The 19,988-nt window shown below is 43.3% G+C and overlaps 1 protein-coding gene across 6 annotated transcripts in view; it reads left to right on the top strand.

Moving 5' to 3' along the window:
• CALD1 (caldesmon 1) overlaps positions 1-18,593 on the top strand; it is a 238,792-nt gene extending 220,199 nt beyond the window's left edge. For 4 of the 6 annotated variants that reach the window (XM_044992183.1, XM_044992216.1, XM_044992191.1 and 1 more), the window contains 7 exons: positions 7,323-7,366; positions 7,456-7,534; positions 9,349-9,486; positions 11,351-11,446; positions 14,654-14,734; positions 15,090-15,123; positions 16,962-18,593. In XM_044992183.1, coding sequence (XP_044848118.1) covers positions 7,323-7,366; positions 7,456-7,534; positions 9,349-9,486; positions 11,351-11,446; positions 14,654-14,734; positions 15,090-15,123; positions 16,962-16,993 — 504 coding nt within the window. In that variant the 3' untranslated portion in view covers positions 16,994-18,593. The remainder of the gene's footprint in view (positions 1-7,322; positions 7,367-7,455; positions 7,535-9,348; positions 9,487-11,350; positions 11,447-14,653; positions 14,735-15,089; positions 15,124-16,961) is intronic. The other 2 variants (XM_044992198.1, XM_044992223.1) reach the window with 1 other exon arrangement.
• Positions 18,594-19,988: the final 1,395 nt, after the last annotated feature.

Below are 19,988 nucleotides of genomic sequence, written 5' to 3' on the forward strand. Positions count from 1 at the left end.
AAAATGTTAGTGTTCTCAGTGTCTCTCTAACTACACATCACTGAAGTTAAACTGGAGAGGAATCAGAAATGGACTCTTCCTTTCTACCTCCTCAGTTCTCTTCTTCCCTAACATTTATGAAGAACATATGGCCACAGAGGACTCATCTCATCTACATGCTTATACTGTATATTAAATCTATTTACCAGTGGGTGAAACTCTCCCCAGAACAGAGGGCTACCGTAAATCCAATCCACCACATAAGCCCCAACTACAAATTGTTGGGCTCAATAATGTAGGTTTTTGTAGCAGGGAAGAATAACTACTTCTGCAGCAGGAATTACAGGATGGCTCTCTCTGTGGCTTGTTATGCGGGAGGTCAAACTAGATGACCACAGTAGTTCCTTCAGGCCTTTAAATATATGGGTGAATCCTGACCTCCTACTGAAATCAATGGGAATGTTGCCATTGACTTCAGTGGAGGCAGGTATTCATCCTATGGACTTGTACTGCCCTTTGCATAAGGAAGGGGTGAACTCAAAGGTTTATGACCTGCCTCAGATCCTCAGCAGAATTTCCATTGAGAGCAATGGCGACAGCGGGGCCCCTGGAGCTCTCAGCTGTGGTGGGTGCTTCCCCTCCAGCAGGGCTTGGGCTCTAATGCCCCCTCGGGCTTCTGTCAGCTCCCCTCCCCTCCCCCATTATTTTTAGTAAATGTCACTGACAGGTCACAGGCTTCCATGAATTTTTGTTTATTGCCTGCAACCTGTCAGTGACATTTACTAAAAATAACTGGGACATAACTTATAACTAAGGTTAAGATTACTAAAGAGTTTATCAGTAGTTATGGCACTAGCAGCTTCTTTCTAAGCCTCCAGCTGCTAGAAATCAAGACCATTGTGCATGTTCCTCCTGTCTGAACTTTTTCTTTTTCCTTTGCGCGCTATGATGTCTGGACTTCTTTGAAATGCATTTTAGATTTCTAGCTGACAAATGGCATGATAGATTTTTTTTTTCCTCTCAGTTTGAGAGAGAGTTGAAAGTGTTTAGTGGAGAAATTTTTAATAGAGTCTGTGGCTACACTTAGCGCTTCAAAGCGCTGCCGCGGCAGCACTTTGAAGCGCTAAGTGTAGTCAAAGCGCCAGCGCTGGGAGAAAGCTCTCCCAGCGCTGTCCGTACTCCACCTCCCTGTGGGGAATAACGGACAGCGCTGGGAGCCGCGCTCCCAGTGCTGGGGCTTTGACCACACTGGCGCTTTGCAGCGCCGCAATTTGCAGCGCTGGAGAGGGTATGTTTTCACACCCTGCTGCAGCGCTGCAAATTTGTAAGTGTAGCCAAGCCCTTAGATGCAGCTTCTAGTCTTCAAAAGCTTTTCTGGTAAAGCTATATGGGGGAAAAAAATCTTTGGTAGACAGCTTAAACTTTCCAAAATTTGTTAAATTTCAACGACTATATTTAGGGGGAGATAATAGCTGTGGTCTCGGTGGTGGGAGAGGATTGATGACTGTAAAAGCTCACAAGAGCAACTGTGCTAACTTTGCAGGAATTGTTCTTATTTAAAATATATATCAGTGACACTCCCTGAACATACCAATCCTGGCTTCCATGGGCAGCCATATATCTGCTGAATACAGCTGAAATTAGCCTCCTAAACTGTTGGCCTACATCACCTTATTGGCTTCCTGGGCTCCACAACTGAGGTTTGGGTAGGTTTATGTGCATGTTCTGTAGGGTTCACTAGATCACATTTTGACCAGGATTTTCCTTCACCCTAATTGCTCTTGCTTTTATTCTGAGCTAAATTTCATTTTTTCCACAAAGGAGTGATTTGATTGAGGAGGGGGAGAAGACTTGTTGAACTGGGACCTGGTGCACATCAATATATAAGAAAGAGGCAAGAAAATGGTGTGAAAGGGGTGTGGCATGGTGCCATTTTATGAACGCTGCATTTGCCTGATAAGTAAAGGGCTGACTAGAGAGACATAAAGACCAACAGCGTTTAGAGACTCTGAGTAAGACATGCAGTCCAATGTCATTCGTTACTTTTTTTGTGTGTGGATTCATATCTATAAAGACCACTCTGATCTAGCATACCACAGACCGTCACCCAGTAATACCTGTTGATGATAAAACAGTTAAACCAAAGTATATCAGTGAAACCTGAGGTCCGCTGCTTCAAGAACACAACGGGGCATCACGGTTGCCATCGCTGGCAAATGAAGGGAGCTAGGGGACACCTGAGGAACAGGAACCTGATGTGTAGGTAGGAGCAGAGTTATGCATGGCCTTTTAGGCAAGGAAACCTAGTTTGAAATTAATATGGAGGGTGAGGGGAGTCAAGAAAGGGAATTAAAGAGCAGTGTGTTCAGGACTTCTTAGCAGCTGTGTTTTTAGGAAAATGACCATGACTCTGGGGAAACTGAGGTGGGTGTAGAATGGAGTCCCTCAGATGAGAACACATGGGTTGGGTTCTTTTCTGTATGACAGTGAGGTGGAAAAATGCAAAGAGAATGCAGGCAGAATCCTCCTGGGCTCAGAGACAGTGGAGAGGCTGCTTGCTTTTCCTTCTGTTAGGGGTTGCTGTGACTACTTCAGGCCCTGGTGGGCCATCTTCCTCTTCCCCTTGGGGCTTCCTTTGAGGGCACAGGGTGCACAAAACAAGCTCTGCAGCTCCTGTACAGCACCTTCTGCACTGGGGTCCTTCACAGTTTAGCTGGCACAAATGGGCTGCAGCAGAGAGGTGAACTGTCCTGCATGATGCTGCTTTGTTGTTTTTCTTCCCTTCAAGCCCATTCCGGAGGGATATTGGGAAGAGCTGTAGAACTGTCCTTTCCCTTCCTAAAGCAAATGAAGAAGGCCAAAAGACTTGGAAAACAAAGTCTCCTCCGGGCAGTGAACCCCACCCCCGCAGTCTGAATCTTCAGTTGGGCAGGAAAACAAAACCAGTTTGGAGCTGAAATGAGAGGAACTCCAGCTCGCAGCCTGGGTGTGGGTGGGAGCAATGACAGAACTGTGGAGTCTTGGAAGTTCTCCAGCTCCTAGCTGAAGATCTCATGTGGGGGATAAGAGGATTCTGTGGCAGCCAGCTTTCTCTGAAAAGCCACTTTGACTGCAGAGCCAGGATGTGTGACCTTGCAGGACCTGATTTTTTTTTTTTTTAAGACATATCTTTGCTTACCACACTATTGCTTATTTAGGCAATATCTAAGCAACAGAGCACTGACTGGGAGGAGTTAGATCCCACACAGCTCCTGACTTCGATGAGATAGCCTGCCCATAGATTTATTGGTATTGTAAGATTCAAGTTTAAAGAAAAATATTTTTAAAGAACCTCTCCTCTAAGCTTAGTCTCCCCCCACCCCCCAATTATTTCCCTCTTAATATGAGAGGGAGAGCCTGTGGCTTAAACTCATCACTCAAGTAAGTCACCTGAGTTACCCTGAGGATGCACAGGTGACTTCAGTAGAAAGCAAGATGGGTGCCTACTGGGGCCATGGTGTATGCTAGTGCTCAAAAAGTCTAAGGGCAGGCTCTTTTCTCCAGAGAGCCAGAACCAAAAGTGGAACTGAGTGGCTAGATTCCTGCAGCTGGGTACTGTACATTAGCTAATGCTATATGGGACACAATTTTTCTGACCCTCCCCCCCAAAAAAGGTTATAATTTTTTAAAGTAACATTTCTATTATCAAGCCACCTCAGGTGATATGACAACATTTATTACACAGTTTAAGAGTCTACTAAATGGTTATTAAGATAATTAAATGCACATAAAACGGACAACCCATTCTTGGGAATATTTAGTTGATGATTTGTTCCTAAATGTTATATAAATGTATGGGGTCAAATCCAGCATTAACCTATACCTCATACCATCCTGTTCATGTCCTGGAGTTGAATGGATGGCAGTGACAGCAGAATTTGTTTCATAGGCCTTAGGTTGCATCTCTAGCCTCATTTAATACATTCAGCAACTTCTTTGCACAACTGTGATAGAAAAACCTCATAGCCTCCAAGCCTGCTCATACAGGACAGCTTCAAGGAAAGGAAATGCATAAGCATGGTCACACCCTAGAAAAATCCTCATCCAGCTCACTTGAATCACGTATTGCCCTTTATCTGCCTGCGCAGCTCCCATTAACTAAGGTCCTGATCCTGCAAAACGCTACTTTAATTATACGAGTAGTCCCATGGTGCCTCACATCAATCAAGTTAAGTGGGTGCAAAAGTATCAGATCAGGTCCCCAGTTGCTATATTGTTGGTCCATTACTAAGGCTGTAGGCCCCTAATACTGACATGGAGATTAATCTTAAATTTGAGACACAAGGCTGGGTTCTTCCCCATCTGGTAGTTTAGCTGGAGATTAGCATCTTTGATTTCTTGAAGCCCCTGCTTGCTTTTGTGATATGTTCTGGGTGGTGTTCCTCTTAACAAAACTAGGGTCAAAGCCATTTAAAAATCCCATACAGGCTTTTGTTTAGTGTTTGGTCTCAGATACAGGAAACGTTAGGAGAGTTTCTGCCATTCAGTTAACAATCTTGCTTTTTCCTATTTATTTTACAGATCTATTTTGTAATTTTGTTTAGTGTACGTGCCTAATATTCCTCCTCGTATGCATGTAGCTTGCTTAGAGTGTGCAATGGGTTGAGTAGCCCAGTCCTCTGCATGTTGCTATGTTCAGTTTGGTCTAAGTACATTGAAAGGTGCGTTGTTTTTTTTTCTGCATGCAACAATAATAAAAACTGTGGACTCTTGCTGAGCAGAGTTCCAAGGCAGATTCTCATGCAGGAGTGAGGAAACCTCATTAACAACCATTTTATTCTTCAGGCTGAAAAGGCCTTGTCTGTCCCGAGGGATCCCTGCTAACTCTGCTCCTGTCCCCCTTGCTCTCTGCAGGAGCCTTGCTTGCCTCCCTCTCTTGAGCTGCACTCCCTGGTATCCTATCAAGTGCAGACAGAGCCCTCACATGTACTGAGTGTACAGTCACTTCCCACCTCTTTGCTACTCCTCCATTCAATGATTGTTCCACCCCTCTCCGCCAAATTCTTCACTCAGGCTGGCCAAGATGGGGCACAGTTGCAGCTGGGAAGCAGGACATACCAAGATTGGAGAACTAGGTAACTGCTTGAAGAGGTGTTCAGGGCTGCGGTGGATAGAATCCACTTTCTCCCCTTAGTGAGCACAGGGAAACTCTAGAAAACAGCCAGTCTAGCTGGGAAAACACCATTAAAATTGGTCCCTTTCCTGAGGAGTATCTCAGCTAGGGACCCAATGTCATCAGGTTTCTAAGCTAAAGAGTCTATAAACCACGCATTAGCTAGCTGCTTTGGACCCTGCTCCTGCAAGCTGTTCTGCATGGACCATCCCCTTGCCTGCATGCAGGGGACCCACTGATGTTGCTGAGGGAGGGGGCTGTTGTGCAGAGCTTATGAGAAAAGAGGCCTCAGTCTGCATAGTGTGTGGGTGTATATAACAATGTCCTTTAGAAGTGCTATTCAGAGCACACTTATCTAGAGCGGAATGCAATGAGAAAATACAGACCTCTTTCAATAACAGAATAGAACCATGTTCAAGATCTGTTCAGACCGTATTTCCTTTATAGGAACTAAAAACTAAGCCCACATGACCTTAATATTTATAAACATTTATCCTTTCAGCAGTTTCCCATAACCAAAAATGATTCCAAAATGGGATTCATTTCTGATGGGCAACACTTTAATCTTTTTCTTTATGCACTGTATAATGGTTGGAAAGAACCAATATGTTTAATATCACAGATCTATCTATTCCATTTTAACCACATTCTATCCATGGCCATGTCAATTGCCTTACTTTGGGGTCAAAACTCCTTTCCAAAGACTGCAGAGGAAAAATCCAAGGAACATGGACAGTCTTCTCCTGGCTGATGTGTTGCTGCCACTGTGTGGCTGGATAAAGAATCGTCCATACAGTATGTCTAGTGGCAGAATAAAGCAGCTCTCTCTCTTCAGGAATTTATTTGGATCTGAGATATGGGCAAGCAATACTCGTCCATCTTTTGAGATCAATTACTGGGAATGTGTGGAATTTCCAACTGTTTGAACTTAAGGCATGCTATGGGGTTAGAGATTTTTATACTGCTATGAGGAGGGAGGATGCAGGGGAGAACCTAGAACCATTTAAGTAAACGGTCTTAAGTTAGTTGTCATTTCTTCTACTTTGAAGATGCAAGCGCTGCAGTAGTCGCCACTAATGACTTGGAAATAGTACATAGTAATATTGTGGATTTACCAGTAACCCAAATTCTGGGATAACTGAGGGTCAGCTATATCTTCTGTTTATGCAGTTGCTCCTGTATGGAGCTGCAGAGCTGACTACAGGGTAGGGCAGGGTCCAGTTGAGTACTGACAGGGAGAAGTAAGAGGTGAAATTGTTGGAGCTGACTCCATTAACTACATCATCTCTGCCAGACCTCCTCCAGCCCAGACTTCAGAGCAGACCTTGTCTTGTGTGACTTCATTAAGCTTTTTGTAGAGGTGCAATCCCTCTGACCTGAAATTATTTGGAGTTTAGGATGTTTCCCCCGAGACCTCCATGGTTCACCTGTATTAGAGATAATGTTTGTACTTCACCGTCCAAAAGACACAGACAAGGCTTTCATCTCAGGGCCAAAAGACCAAACACACCAAGACCCTTGATCATAGCCTTTAACTTACACTTGATCTTAGCGCTGAGGAGCCGAGAAGCGATACTACACTATTTCCCTGTACAGAGAATAGAAAAGAACTGTAGTATGAAAGACAACATTGCAGTTGGTAAATGTTGACTCAGTGGTGACCGTGCAGTCAGAAGCAAAGTATGCTTTGATCGATAATTTGAGTCCAAAAATCAATGTACTTGTCCTCATTAAAATGAATGGGATAGAGTTACACTGCTCAGCTCCAAACCTGGCCTACTCTTGAAAATGTGTTTAATTTGCCTCTTTCCCTGCTGCTTTTTGAGGAGTGGGTGAATCTGGCATATAATATGACTCTAATCTCCCAACCCCCTTAGTGACCTGTACATCCTCCCTTCCCTTCACTCCTGCTGCATTGGGGACTTACTCTTGTAAATGTATCATCTTGGGAAGCACTGAAGGACATGAAGGAGGTAAATGTATTATCCTGCATAATTCCCCCACACCTGCAAGTTTGTTTCATAATAGGGTTCTAAATGGTAAAATTCTGTGTGTTGCTGCAGTGATTTGAATTTGAAGCTGATTGTCTTCTGTTGTTTGGAGCTGCGTGTCACTACAGGCCTTTAAACTTGTATTGGGCTGCAGGCTTTGCAGATAAATAGTTACACCACTTCTATCTTTCTATTTCTAGATAGAAGAACGAGCAGAGTTTTTGAACAAATCCGCTCAGAAGAGGTAAAGCAATAAACTGTGTAATAGACTAAATCAAAGCAGCAAAGTGTTTGGATTGTAGTAATCACTTCTGTTTTCTCCCCTTCAAACAGTGGTGCTAAACCCACTCACTCTGCAGCAATTGTCTCCAAGATTGACAGCAGACTTGAGCAATACACTAGTGCAATTGAGGTAAGTTATTACCAAATTTATATGAACCCAATTGGTGGTGGTGGTTGGGTGGCAGGCCTTAATCAGTCCAGGTTGTAGTATCCAAGAAAAGCAGGGAGCTTCATCACAGAGCTGCTTCAGAACAAAGTGGTTCATACAAGGTTTGAATAAACATTCATAGGTTTATCTGACTCAAATCTCAGAATTGTGACCTCTGTTGCCACTAAATAGTCTGTCTTCTCTCTCTAAGGTTAGTGGCTGTTAACTTGTAGTACTTTTCAGATGAGTCTCAAACGGTGCTACTAACCTTTAATGAATTGAGCCTCAGCACCCCTGTGTGTTGGGTACCTACCTGTTTTCCTCAACAACCCATCTGTTAGATGAGGCAGAGAGGAATGACTTGTCCAAGGTGTCACAGCAGCTCTCCGGTAGAGTCAGGAACAGAACCCACATCTCTGAACTTCCAGCTGTGTTGTCTAACCATAAGACTGTGCTTCCCTCTTCATTGCTTGTAGCACGTCTTATTCATTAGGTCGGATGATGGGCAGCACTACATAGGATGTAGTGAGCCTTGTCACGTGATAATGTTAAATCAGTCTTGCTTCTAGCACTGAGCTTAATGAGGATAAACAAAACAGTAGTTCCTAACTTACTCTCCCTCCTGAGTTTCCACCTAGAACTATATACCCAGTCCTTATTTCCCTTGTCCACTTGGCTGCTGTTAGTTTTAAAGAATCAGTACATATCTGTCTTACAAATCCACTGTGACCCTTTTGTCCTTATGTAAGACACACTCTCCGAGCATGCAGACTTTGGTTCGACTCCTCAAAGTGTGAATGGGTGAGGGTGGGGCTGTGGCCCCATCCATCTGTAGCAGCTAGTGGAGCTCATTCCATGCAGCAGGGAGATCAGGCTGTGCCATTTCAAAGGGTGCAGCAGTGGCTGTGATCCCAGACACACTGGATCGGCTTGTCAACTAGTGTACATGGTGTTGCTCCACTGACTTCAATAGAGCTATGTTGGTCTAGACCATCTGAGGATCTGGTCCTTAGTGCCTAGCTTGGACATAAAGCTTGGACATTGCTCTACAAGGGAAGGGAAGTACTGCACAGCTCTCCACCAATGTTACCTGTGCTTTCCTGCCATAGTCTGGCCCTTAACTTCTGGTGCTGGACTTCCCTTACAGTTAGAGACACAAGGCAACTACTTCAGCCTCTACCTGTCAAAACCCTCCACTCCCCCACACCCCTATTCTACCATACTTGTGAATGTTGCCAACAAAGAGGGAATTTTGACTTCCATTTTGGTAACCCTGCAGAAGTCACACCGTGCCCAACAGTCGAGCATTTCTGCCTTTGTGATAAACCTCAGTTATAGGGTTAACCTGCCAGTACAAGACAGAGCAGGTTGGACACACTGGACAGTGTATCAGTCCTTTACAGCTGCCTTCTCGTTTATTTGTGCTGCAGCCAGAGGCAAAACTGCGGAAGGAAGGGGACAAATGGTTTCAAAGGGTTATAAGCTGTAAGCACTACTCTATAAACCTCTACACCATTGGCCACAGCTTGCCACAAACCTTGTAAATCCATATGTGCAAAATCTGCATGAATGATAGGCCAGATCATGAAGAATGCACTGACTTGCACAACTGCACTTCAAACAAGTGAGGTTCTTTGCTAAGAGTCTATCTTGAAGTTCCATTGATGGATTATGCAAATGAATTCAGTTTTAAAAATACGTGTATCCAGTATTCTCCACTGATGCCCCAGAACTCTAAAACACATTCAGCACCAGGGTCTTAGTTCTGAGCACTAACTAGCATCTGTCTATTGCAGGGCACAAAGACTGCAAAACCTGCTAAGCCAGCACCCTCTGACCTTCCAGTCCCAGCTGAGGGTGTCCGTAATATCAAAAGCATGTGGGAGAAAGGGAATGTTTTCTCATCACCCTCTGGGCCAGGGACACCAAATAAGGTACATATTCCTATTTTGCTGGTTTATATAGAAGTACACCAAGGATCTTTCCTTATATCATTACTTACATGAGTAAACCTTACTCCTGTGAGCGTCTTGCTGAAGTCAAAGACAGATGGTGCTCAGCATCTTGAAGAACTGGATCCTCAAAGACCCTGCTACCCATATAGCCTACAGCAGTGGTCACCAACCGGTAAATCGTGATCGACTGGTCCATCATGGAGCCTCTGACAGTGGATCTCAGTCTCAGGTGCCACGATCGACCAGTTGATCATGATAGGGTTGCCAACCCTCCTGCAGCCAAACCAGGATATCGACCTTCTGCCCTGTCCCCACGCTGCTCCTGGAAGTGGCTGGCATGTCTGGCAGAGGCTTCCATTGGCTGGGATTGCAGGGAATGGGAGCTGTGGTAGCAGTGTCTGCAAGCAAGGGCAGGGCACAGAGCCACCTGCCCCTTCTCCCCCTCTCCAGGAGCTGCTGCCAGATATGCTGGCCACTTCTGGGAGCAGCACGGGGATAGGGCAGGCAGGGAGCCTGCCTTAGCCCCACTGTTCTCCCACCCGGGAGCCGCCTGAGGTAAGCGGTGCCTGGCCGGAGCCCAAACCCCTCCCGCACCCTGGTCCCAGTCCAAGCCCCATCCCGCACCTCCTCCCAGAGCCTGAACCCCAACCCCCAGTCCCCTCCTGGAGTCTGCACCCTGCAGCCCCTCCTGTACCCCAACTTCTGGTCCCAGCCCAGAGCCCCCTCCTGCACTCCAGCCCCCCCCCAGAGTCCGCACCCTGCACCTCAACCCGCTGCCCGAGCCCCCTCCTGGAGCCAGCACCGCACACCCCTCATGCACCTCAATCGCCTGCCCCAGCCCTAAGCCCCCCTCCTGCACCCAAACTCCCTCCCAGAGCCCCCATCCTGAGTCCCCTCTTGCACCCCAGCCCCTTGCCCCAGGCTCAGCCCAGAGCCCTTCCCACACTCCAAACACCTCCCGCACCCCAACCCCCTGTCCCAGCCCAGTGAAAGTGTGTGAGGCAGGGTCTTGGGGAAGGGGTGGGGCAAGGGTGTTTGGGTTTGTGTAATTACTGTTTCTACATTTTCTTTGAAGTAGCTCCTGGGTTGCACTTAAATTCAAAAAGTGATCTGGTGCTTATAAAGGTTGGAGACCACTGGCCTACAGAATAACAGTGAGACTATTACAGTAGGACAAAGAGAGACTCACTGAAACAGCATACTTCTGACATCTTACACAGCTGTAACTGGGGGGCTTAAGCCATGTACAAGAAAGTTCGGAGTTGTGATGTTTTTATTAGGTCAAATTCTACTAGTAAAGTTACTCAGGTTTTTTTAAAAGCATCACTGGAATATTTAAGGTTCATATCTTGTCTATAAGTTCATAGGCCAACATTTCCTTCTTACAAGTCAATGTGAGTCGAAAGCACTTCTGAAAATCAGGCTGTGTGTGTGTCTAAATATGAATTTAAGCACTTAACTATATGCATCCACGTTTGAAAACTTTTGACCATATCTTTTAAGAAATTCTATTAACTGTGGGTGATTTAGGCGTGACTTTTATTGCATTGTATTTCCTAGTCATTCTTCTGTTTAGGCTAAAGATCTTATTTTTTAGAATTTGGAGTGGGGGCAGAAGCAGCACTGGATGCTCAGGGATCGATGAAAGCTTTATGAACGCTATCCAGGGGGTCAGTCACATGATTACTCTGTTTGCCAGCTGAAGGCTGTATCTCAACCAGACACAGTCTCTAAGGGAAATTCTTATTAACCATGGGTTTTGATTTTTTTTAAAGCCCCAAATCATAGAGCCCTTAGGCACAAGTACTGTAAAAAAGCTGATTTGAAAATGACTGCTTTGCAGGAAACAGCTGGACTGAAGGTTGGGGTGTCCAGTCGTATCAACGAATGGTTAACTAAGACCCCAGACACCAACAAAACACCTGCTCCGAAACCTTCTGTAAGTAAAACTGCAGTAACTGGCTTCTGAATGATGAGTTTGCATTTATGTCAGTGGGAGAGATAGGAAGTAAATATGGTAGGCCAGGAAGTAGATGGCTCCTTGGAAGGGATGGTGGTGCATTCTCTTTCCTCAGAGGCTTGACCTGATAGAAGCACTAAAGTTGAGAATTTATGGATGACGTTATCAGAACAGCTCTCACTATCAAGCTAGTGCGTCCTTGGAAACTGCATGGATGGATGCGCTAGAAAAATTGTGAAGGGTTATGTTACAGAGGAGAATGTTAACTTGGAGCTTCAGGTGTTGCACCATGAATCTGTAAACAAACAGTCATGACCTGTTGATGAAATATTTGATGGTTTGCCTCCAAGAGGACCTGGCAAACTATTGAAATGCTCAAACTGTCAGTGTCCTAAAGGTGACTTGGTGTAAATGAGACTCGGATCCTAAAGTGGTAAATATACAAGTAGCACATCAGGCTGTTATATTTAAGCTGCACCTTTGGTGTTTGACTATATGCTGCCAGACCATATAGCTTTCGGCTAATCTAGAGGAGAGGAGCAGCAGAGCTGTGGAAAGCTTTCATGTCCCTGGATCTGCCCCCTTGCTCTCCCCCACCCCTCAAATCAATGAAGGCTGCAAGTGTCTCCTTCTTGTTGCCATAGTAATCCCTAATGTAGCAACTCCAGGAGCCGCTACTACATGGCTACAGACGGCTATCCCAAGTGTCTTTATTGCTCACCTCTCCTGTAAGAAGCACCTGGTCCAGACCACTGATGGCTGCCTTCACTCTAAGCTTCACAGAACTTTCTACTCAGTTGGGAACAAGGGCAGCAAGCTACAAATGAAGGAAGAAGAAAAAACAAGTCCTTCAGCCACAGCCAAGTGGGGCAGGGGAAACAAGATAAGAGGGGTTTCGGGGAGGAAAGAACAGAAAGACAATTCCAGTTCCTGCATTAGGAGATAATGACACGTATTGTAAGGCATGGCAGGGCTAAGGCCTCCATTGGATCATATTCAATGATTCCTCTTATTTTGGTACTTTATAAAAAGAGTCTGTTGTGCACATTGTGTAGTATGTTCAGTACAAGTCCAATTGGTTTCCACATCACTGCTAGCATAGCATGTGCTTCTGATTTACACCCCTGTTGCCTTCAGTATTGCTGCTTGGAGTTGAGTGGTTGCCCTTAAACTCAGTATTTGCTAATGGTTACATGGTAACTGAGTTTAGCAGTGTCTGAATAGAAAATAATGGTGGTAGCTATTTAATGGTGACCATGGTAAATTGGCATAGAATCTGGTTCTTGTTTTTTGGGGTTGGTTTCTTTTCTCTAAGCTGGGCATTAATAAACAATGCAGAACTAACTACTCCTTTCCTCAACCACATCTCTCTCTCTCTCTCTCAGCGGATTGCTCTCTTTCCTTTCAATATCTCTGTTTGCGTGGACTTCTCTAGATGCCTTCCTTCCTTCTATCCTTTTTGGATTGGGGGGCTCTCTTTGCTAAACTGGTCAAGTACATCATTTCAAAATTCCTTTAAGGTATGATATGAATGTAAACCCAAATCCCTTAATGCTATTAGAATAAGCCAAGGGGAAATCGAGACAGTCTCAATTCCCAAACCATCTTTTTCTCTCCCTCTTGCACACCAGGGTCTGACTGTCTTTATTTCATTGCCTTAAATTCCTTCAAAATGAAGTTGAGGACTAGGCACATGGAGACGTGTGCCATCAGTATTTTTGCGCTGGTCTTTTGGAGATTGAAATATGCTCAGCTGTGATCATAGCCACTTGCTATGTTGTTCTTGCTTGGGCGCAAGTTTTAATGCATCCAACACTGTGCCAAACCACACCCCAGAGAAGTCAGACTATAAACTGTTTGCTGCTGTTTAGTACCTGGGAGCTCTTCCTTCCTATTGCAGAGATCCTTGTGCACAGCAAGCATGTCTGCACTGGGGATGGCAAGAAGGATGCTGGGAACAATGTAGAACTTACACTTTTCACGAGGTGCTGAAGGTTTATTTTTCCCCAGTGGGTGTCTCTCTCACTGCCTGTTCTCCTGGCACTTCAACTCCATGCTATGGATTTAGAGGTTGTAGTTAGAATTCAAATGGACATAAAGAATGGTTTATGGTTAAGTGTTGGATCGCAAAATATTTACTTGAGAATGCAAAGGAGGAGCTGTTCTTCTGTTTGTGCACAGTGTCTTCTCTATTACTGGGTGAGATTACATAGTTTGTTTACATTTAAAAAAACACCTCATTTGTCTATATAGAACTATCTATACTTTTGCTAGACCACATGTTCCATGATGCACTGCATCTTGGGAGATGTGGGCCAGCCAAGGAGCTCATACCATGGGAGAGTAGGGGGGCATGAAATGTCCAAATTACAACTCCCATGAAGTACTGAGGCATCTTGGGCAGATTTATTGTAATGTTGAGCTTCTTCTTAATGGTAAAATGTTTTGGTTCTGTGCAATCAACTGCAATATTTCAATTCAGCTCAAACCTACCTGAGACTTAATATTTCCGCCCCCCCCCCCCCCCCCACAGAAAACTGAAACTTTTCACCAAAATTGAAATTTTCCAAGGAAAAAAAATTTCACATACCAACCTTTACTCTGTCCCTTTGTGTGAATATATTACAATAAGATCCATCTTAGCAGAACCATAGATTGACTTAGGTAGAATTTTGTATTACAGGGATAGGTATATTGGATGATCATGTAAAGTGTCATGTATCTTGTTAACTTGAGCACACAGCATTTTTCATCAAGTATTTCCCCTGTACTTGCTATGTAAAAAGAAAAAATTACACATATTGGGGCTGGGCAGTGACCTCTGTTTTTTTTAAGGTGTCACAGGAGATCAACTACTAGCTTATAACTGCTGGGTAACCAGTCCTCTGGTTTGGAAGTGGAAAAATACATATTTGCTTTTTACCACTTTCCATTTTCTTCTACCTTATATAGTATTTTAACACAGAAGTAAAAAGCATATAAGTAACTTACGAGTAAAGATACTGCAGGTCAAATTCTGCTTTCGATTATTGTACATCTGTGAAAACACACTATGAATGGGGTTTACACAGGCATAATGTGTGGGTATTTCTGTGGGAAGTTACAGTACAGCCTTTACTCCACTTAAATAAAACAAATCTGAACTAGGTTTTTATTTTTTCTATTCTTTGACTCCTCAAAAAATAGGATTTAAGACCAGGAGATGTATCCAACAAACGTAATCTCTGGGAGAAGCAGTCCAATGAAAAGGCAACCTCTCCTTCTAAGGTAATACTTCTTCTATCCATTGTAGAGAGAACAAAGATACTGAGTGAGACTTTCAGAAGGCAAAGTGTCTAACTCTGATTAGCATTCAGTCGAAGTTGGGCATCTAATTGCCCTTTGTGCCTTTTGAAAGTCTCCCCCTTTTGTCTATAGTATTAGAGAAAATTCATCCCTTAATGTTCAGTGGGCTGAAAAAGGCCTATGTACCACACAGTTCAAAATAGGAACTAAGTATGTGGTGCATAGACCTTGTGTTGGCCCTTTCCACAGAGATGAATTTCTTTCCACTCTAATGTAGTTTTCCTACATACACCTTTCTTTAATGATCAATTTATTATGGATTTTTTTTGCACTGCAGGTAACAGCTATGGGGAAAAAGTCAGAGACCAATGGTAAGTGTTGTGAGTAATTTGTACTGTACATTAAATGGAAGCATTTGCACATTTCATACAGATGCACCCAGCTTTTAAAATTATGCCATTAATGGTGGCACACAAGAAATCCCTTTTTTGAAAGGGAAAGGAAGAATTAATTGCCCGAGATCATAATTTGACAAATATTTTTGGGTAATGAGCACAAATCTTCCTTTTGGGATGGCTGTTCTCTAGCCCTATTTGCAAAGCATTGTGTGAATAATACATCTAGTGTGTTTTCTGTAGCTGCAGAGATCCACTTGAACTGTTCGAGGCCCAAAGGATAAGACTGTCATTTTACTAACACTCCCAGGTGTCAAACATCTGGGAATAGTCCTTTCAAAGACTACAAATAGTTTTAATCAAAACTTTTTTTTTTTTTTTAAAACCCAAAATGCTGAGTGAGGCTAGTGTTGCAATATTATTCCACTGGGAATGGAAAGCCTGAGGCCTGATGAAAACAAATCCATAGGATGACTCTGAACAGTACCATCAGCCGCGGGTGAAGTCTCATGACAAATCAACATGCAGTCACTTGTTGACTCTTAAATCTTGATCTCATGAGTGGCTGAGTGCGCTCCATGCCCCAGACTTGAATTGGAGTGGAGTTCAAATGCTCTCAGCATCAGGCCGTCTCTTGCTGCATCAGTGCCTGGGTACCTTCTCACAGCATAAACTACGTTTGGTATTTCCATTTTGACCCTATTTGAATCACAAGTTTGAAATAAATTGTCTGAGAGCTATGCTGTAGCTGTGCTGAAGGGAATTAGCAAAACCTCTGCTAGCTCTTCTGGACAGGTGATACTTGTATTCCAAAGCTCTCCAAGGAAAACCAGGTGGAGGAAATGAGCCTGTGTGGAAGAGGAGTGGGGGAAGAAGTGCTCTATTAAATAATTAAAATTGATCAGAAGCTCATTCAATAGGAGTCCCTTAAATCTGTGATCCATATTGGGAACAAAACAATCGGTCTGTGAAAACAGACTTAAATGGGGGGAAATAGTGTTCTTTCTGTGGGCTTTTCTCATCAGTCCAGTATTAAAAATCCATCTTAAAGTCTTAGAATAACACCTGCAATGTTTGCAAAGCTCTGGCAGCTGAAATGCATTATATACACACTAACCTTCATATCACTCCTATTAGGTGGGTCTTATTCTTATTTTACAGTGAAATTAAGATGGGGCTTTTCACAATTGCTTAGTGTTGGCCTCTCTCTACTCCCATGGAAATCACTGGCAATTTTACCATTGACTTCCCTGGTAGCAGAGCTAGGCCAGCACTGAGCAGTTTGGGCAATACCAACCTAAATGGTTTACCCAAAGCCACGTGTGGAGAGACGGTCAATGTAAAGAACAGGGATGGAACTCCTGAGTGCCAGTCTCCCCGTCCTCTGATTTAGTAGGCCATGCTTTCATCACTTGTAGAATCATTTCCTTGTTCCTGGGGATTGGAATACAGTGGTTGAACAGAAGTGCTCAGGCAATCTGTCTAGGAACAGGAGCTGCAGACAAATGATTCAGGAAATGCTGTATGAAGAACATGATGTATAATTCTCCTTGGAAGGGTCACTATGCTCCCTGCACCTGCTCCAGAGGCGAGCAAGTGTCTGTATGAGATCCCACCCATCCACCCTTGGGGCCATGGAGCACCTCTGTGTGCTCTAGCTGGCCACGCAGCCTAGTAGTAGGTGTGTGTTGTCTTGCTCCTTAGCAGGTGCTCTGAGGTGAAAGGGCTTGAGGCAAGTTGATTCAGAACAGCCCCCTCTCTATTGCTAGAGATGCATCTGATTTCAAGCAATCTTTAATCATTCTCTCTTTCAGCAGGTTTGAGACAATTTGAGAAAGAACCCTAGGAGGCTACTAAAGATGCTGGATCAACTCATTTTGAAAGTGCTAAATTGTCCTTTTTATATTTATGTTTATTTACCAAAATGTCTTTTTTTTGCATTATCCCAATTAAAACCATGTATATTAGCACTGTATTTAATAATCAGTCTAGATATTCATCATAATAGTACTGCCTTTGCACAAGAGCCTTTATTCCTAAAGAAACCCATGCTGTGAAATACTCTCCTACTGATAGTCATGACTATGTGTCTGAACAGTGATTTCAACTGGCATAAGAGGTCAACCCCCAAATGCATGCAAAGTTGAATTACTTAAGAAAAGTGTGCAGTAAACCCATAAAAACAGTGGTTACTTTTGGAATACAGAAGTCTTTTTCTGCACTTTAGACTAAGGCATGGAAAAAATCTTTAGTTGACAATGTAATATTTTCTGTAAGTTGCCCATGTCATAAATACTGCATCAATAACTTGTTTAAATTTATTGTTTTATACTTTTAAGTATCAATTTTTTTCATTCTAGTTTAAGTTAATACCTTTAATTTGGATGATTGTTAGCTGACAGCGGTACTGATACTCTATTTTTGTTAGTGATTAGTAATTGATTGCAATATATACACATAGCTTTACAAAGTTTAGCTTTAAGGCACTACTAATGGTAGACTGCTTTAATACATGCTAGAGTATTATATTTAGTAATGAAGGCACATACTTAGCCAGTATCACAGCTTTTAAGTCACACACTTTTCTATAGTAAGATTTCATAATTTTGCCATTAGAGGTATGGCAAGATGAGTATTAAATTTTTAAAAAATGTAAGATGCCCAGTAATGGGTAATTAAAAAGAAAACTATAGTTTTAAAGAGGGGAAAATAAGGGTATAGAGGATCAAAAGTAGGTCACTTGTATAAAACATCCTAGTTTAATTTATGTAAAACTACCATCATTTAAAAATTTAACACAGTTGGAGCTGAAATGACTGTACACTAAATCTTGCCATTCATCAGTGCCGTATATTAAGACCACCTAACTATTCAAAGTGAAGTAAGCCTCTAATTATGGTGTTTAACTATTTCCCAAAGCTCTTATTTACAAATGTGGTGTTTGATTTGTATATAGTAAACACAACGCTATAAGTCAGCTTGGTTTGAATTTACATGCCATAAGGTTTAGCATTTACATCCTACAGTATATGGGTGGAATAAACTAGTTAACTGAAGTAGCCCTAAAATGCTTAACAGCTTTCTGCATTGGAACTACAGAGAACTCCTCCTTCATCACTACTTTTATTTGCAGCATGTTTTTTGTAGCAGCTGACTTTTTTTTTTTTATTAGAAGGGAGATCATCATACTTCAATCCAAAGATGATGATCTCTGCTTAGCTGAAACATCTTGTTTACATATTGAGATGCACTTGGCTATCTGTAGGGGGCGAAACTGTGCAAACAATGGCTGGCATTGTTTCTGAATTGTCATGTTTTTTGTCTTGGGTTTTTGTAAACACTTTTCTCTGAATCTTTCAAATACATTTGATAGCTGCAATAAAAATGACTTGTTCAAACAATATACTCTGAAACTGCACCAATAATAAATGGAATATTTCCATCAACAGTCCCTGTTTGTGTAATGATTTAGAATGCATCATTTGTAAGTGGGACAGTGATGTTTTGACATAATGCTAATGCATTGCAAAAATGCAGCAAGGTGAAGGTCACAAATCTATCAGATGTGTACATATATAGTAGACTTACATCACAGGCTGAGATGGTCAAAGTTCAGTGGTTTGTTTGGATATTATTGAATGAATCTCTTAGCAAAAATGCCTGAAATGGAAAACTTATGATAAAGAAGTGGAGTAGAACACAGCGACAATAAGTATTGATTTAGTTGTGCTATCTTGCTTTGAAAAGCATTTTGTATATGAAACTGGAGTTGTTCATGCTTCAAAAATTGGGATCATGTCTGTAGACGATCCTTCTGAAGCCCCATAGGGCCCTTGATACAGAAGATGAAGAATCAATAAGCTGCAGAATTTTTTTCCTCTGTGATCTCAAGGTGCTCTCATAGCGAATTTGAGGTCCCCCACTCTAGGGGGAATTTAGAGCCCCAGAGAGATTAAATTGCAGGCACTCTATCTTGTGAGTCACTGAAAAAAATGCCCTAACACTGTAACCAGAACATCTCAGTTGTAAAGTAATAGTTCCTTCTTCATGGTCATTCTAAAAGTGTATGCTCTTTTATGGAGGAGGAGTGTGCTAGTCAGAGTAAATTAACCTATGGGTGGGGTTAATTGGGTAATTAATCTTATGTGGGGAAGCCCTGTACCTCCATTTCTCCAAAAAGAAGCTAAAGGTGCAGTTTGTGTATGTGAGATGACTATTAATGGCTTAACATAGGGGAGGAGGTAAGTGAGCCCAGACAGCCTGAAAAGCACTCTCCAATCCTTCAGGATGAAAATGATACTGGTATTTTAACTGGGGGTGCTGCTTACTCTGAGACTTTTTAATAGGAAGCTGTCATCATGTATAGGAAAAACTTTCTGTGTGGCATGCAGAGAGAGCTTGGGACAGATTTTGATCACGGTTATGGTAGTGCAAGGAGAGCTTGTTGTAGCACAGCCAGTCTCTTGCAATATGGGATACTAGGTAACAAGTGACCCATAGCTGGAAAGGCACTAGAACAGGGGCAGGCAAACTTTTTGGCCTGAGGGCTGCATTGGGTTTTGGAAATTGTATGGAGGGCCAGTTAGGGGAGGCTGTGCCTCCCCAAACAGCCAGGCATGGCCTGGCCCCTTCCCCCATCCCCCTTTGACAGCCCCCCAGGACTCCTGCCCTATCCAACCCCCCATTCCCTGATGGCCCCTCTGGGACCCCTGTCACCCAATCCAACCCCTCCCCCTTCTTGACTCCCCAGTCTCTTCCCCCCTGACCCCCACCCAAACTCCCCTGCCTTCTAGCCAACCCGCCCTCCCCCCATCCCCTTACTGTGCTGCCTGGAGCCCTGG

This window comes from Mauremys mutica, chromosome 1, assembly GCF_020497125.1.
Source record: "Mauremys mutica isolate MM-2020 ecotype Southern chromosome 1, ASM2049712v1, whole genome shotgun sequence".
In the NCBI taxonomy this organism is placed as follows: domain Eukaryota; kingdom Metazoa; phylum Chordata; order Testudines; family Geoemydidae; genus Mauremys; species Mauremys mutica.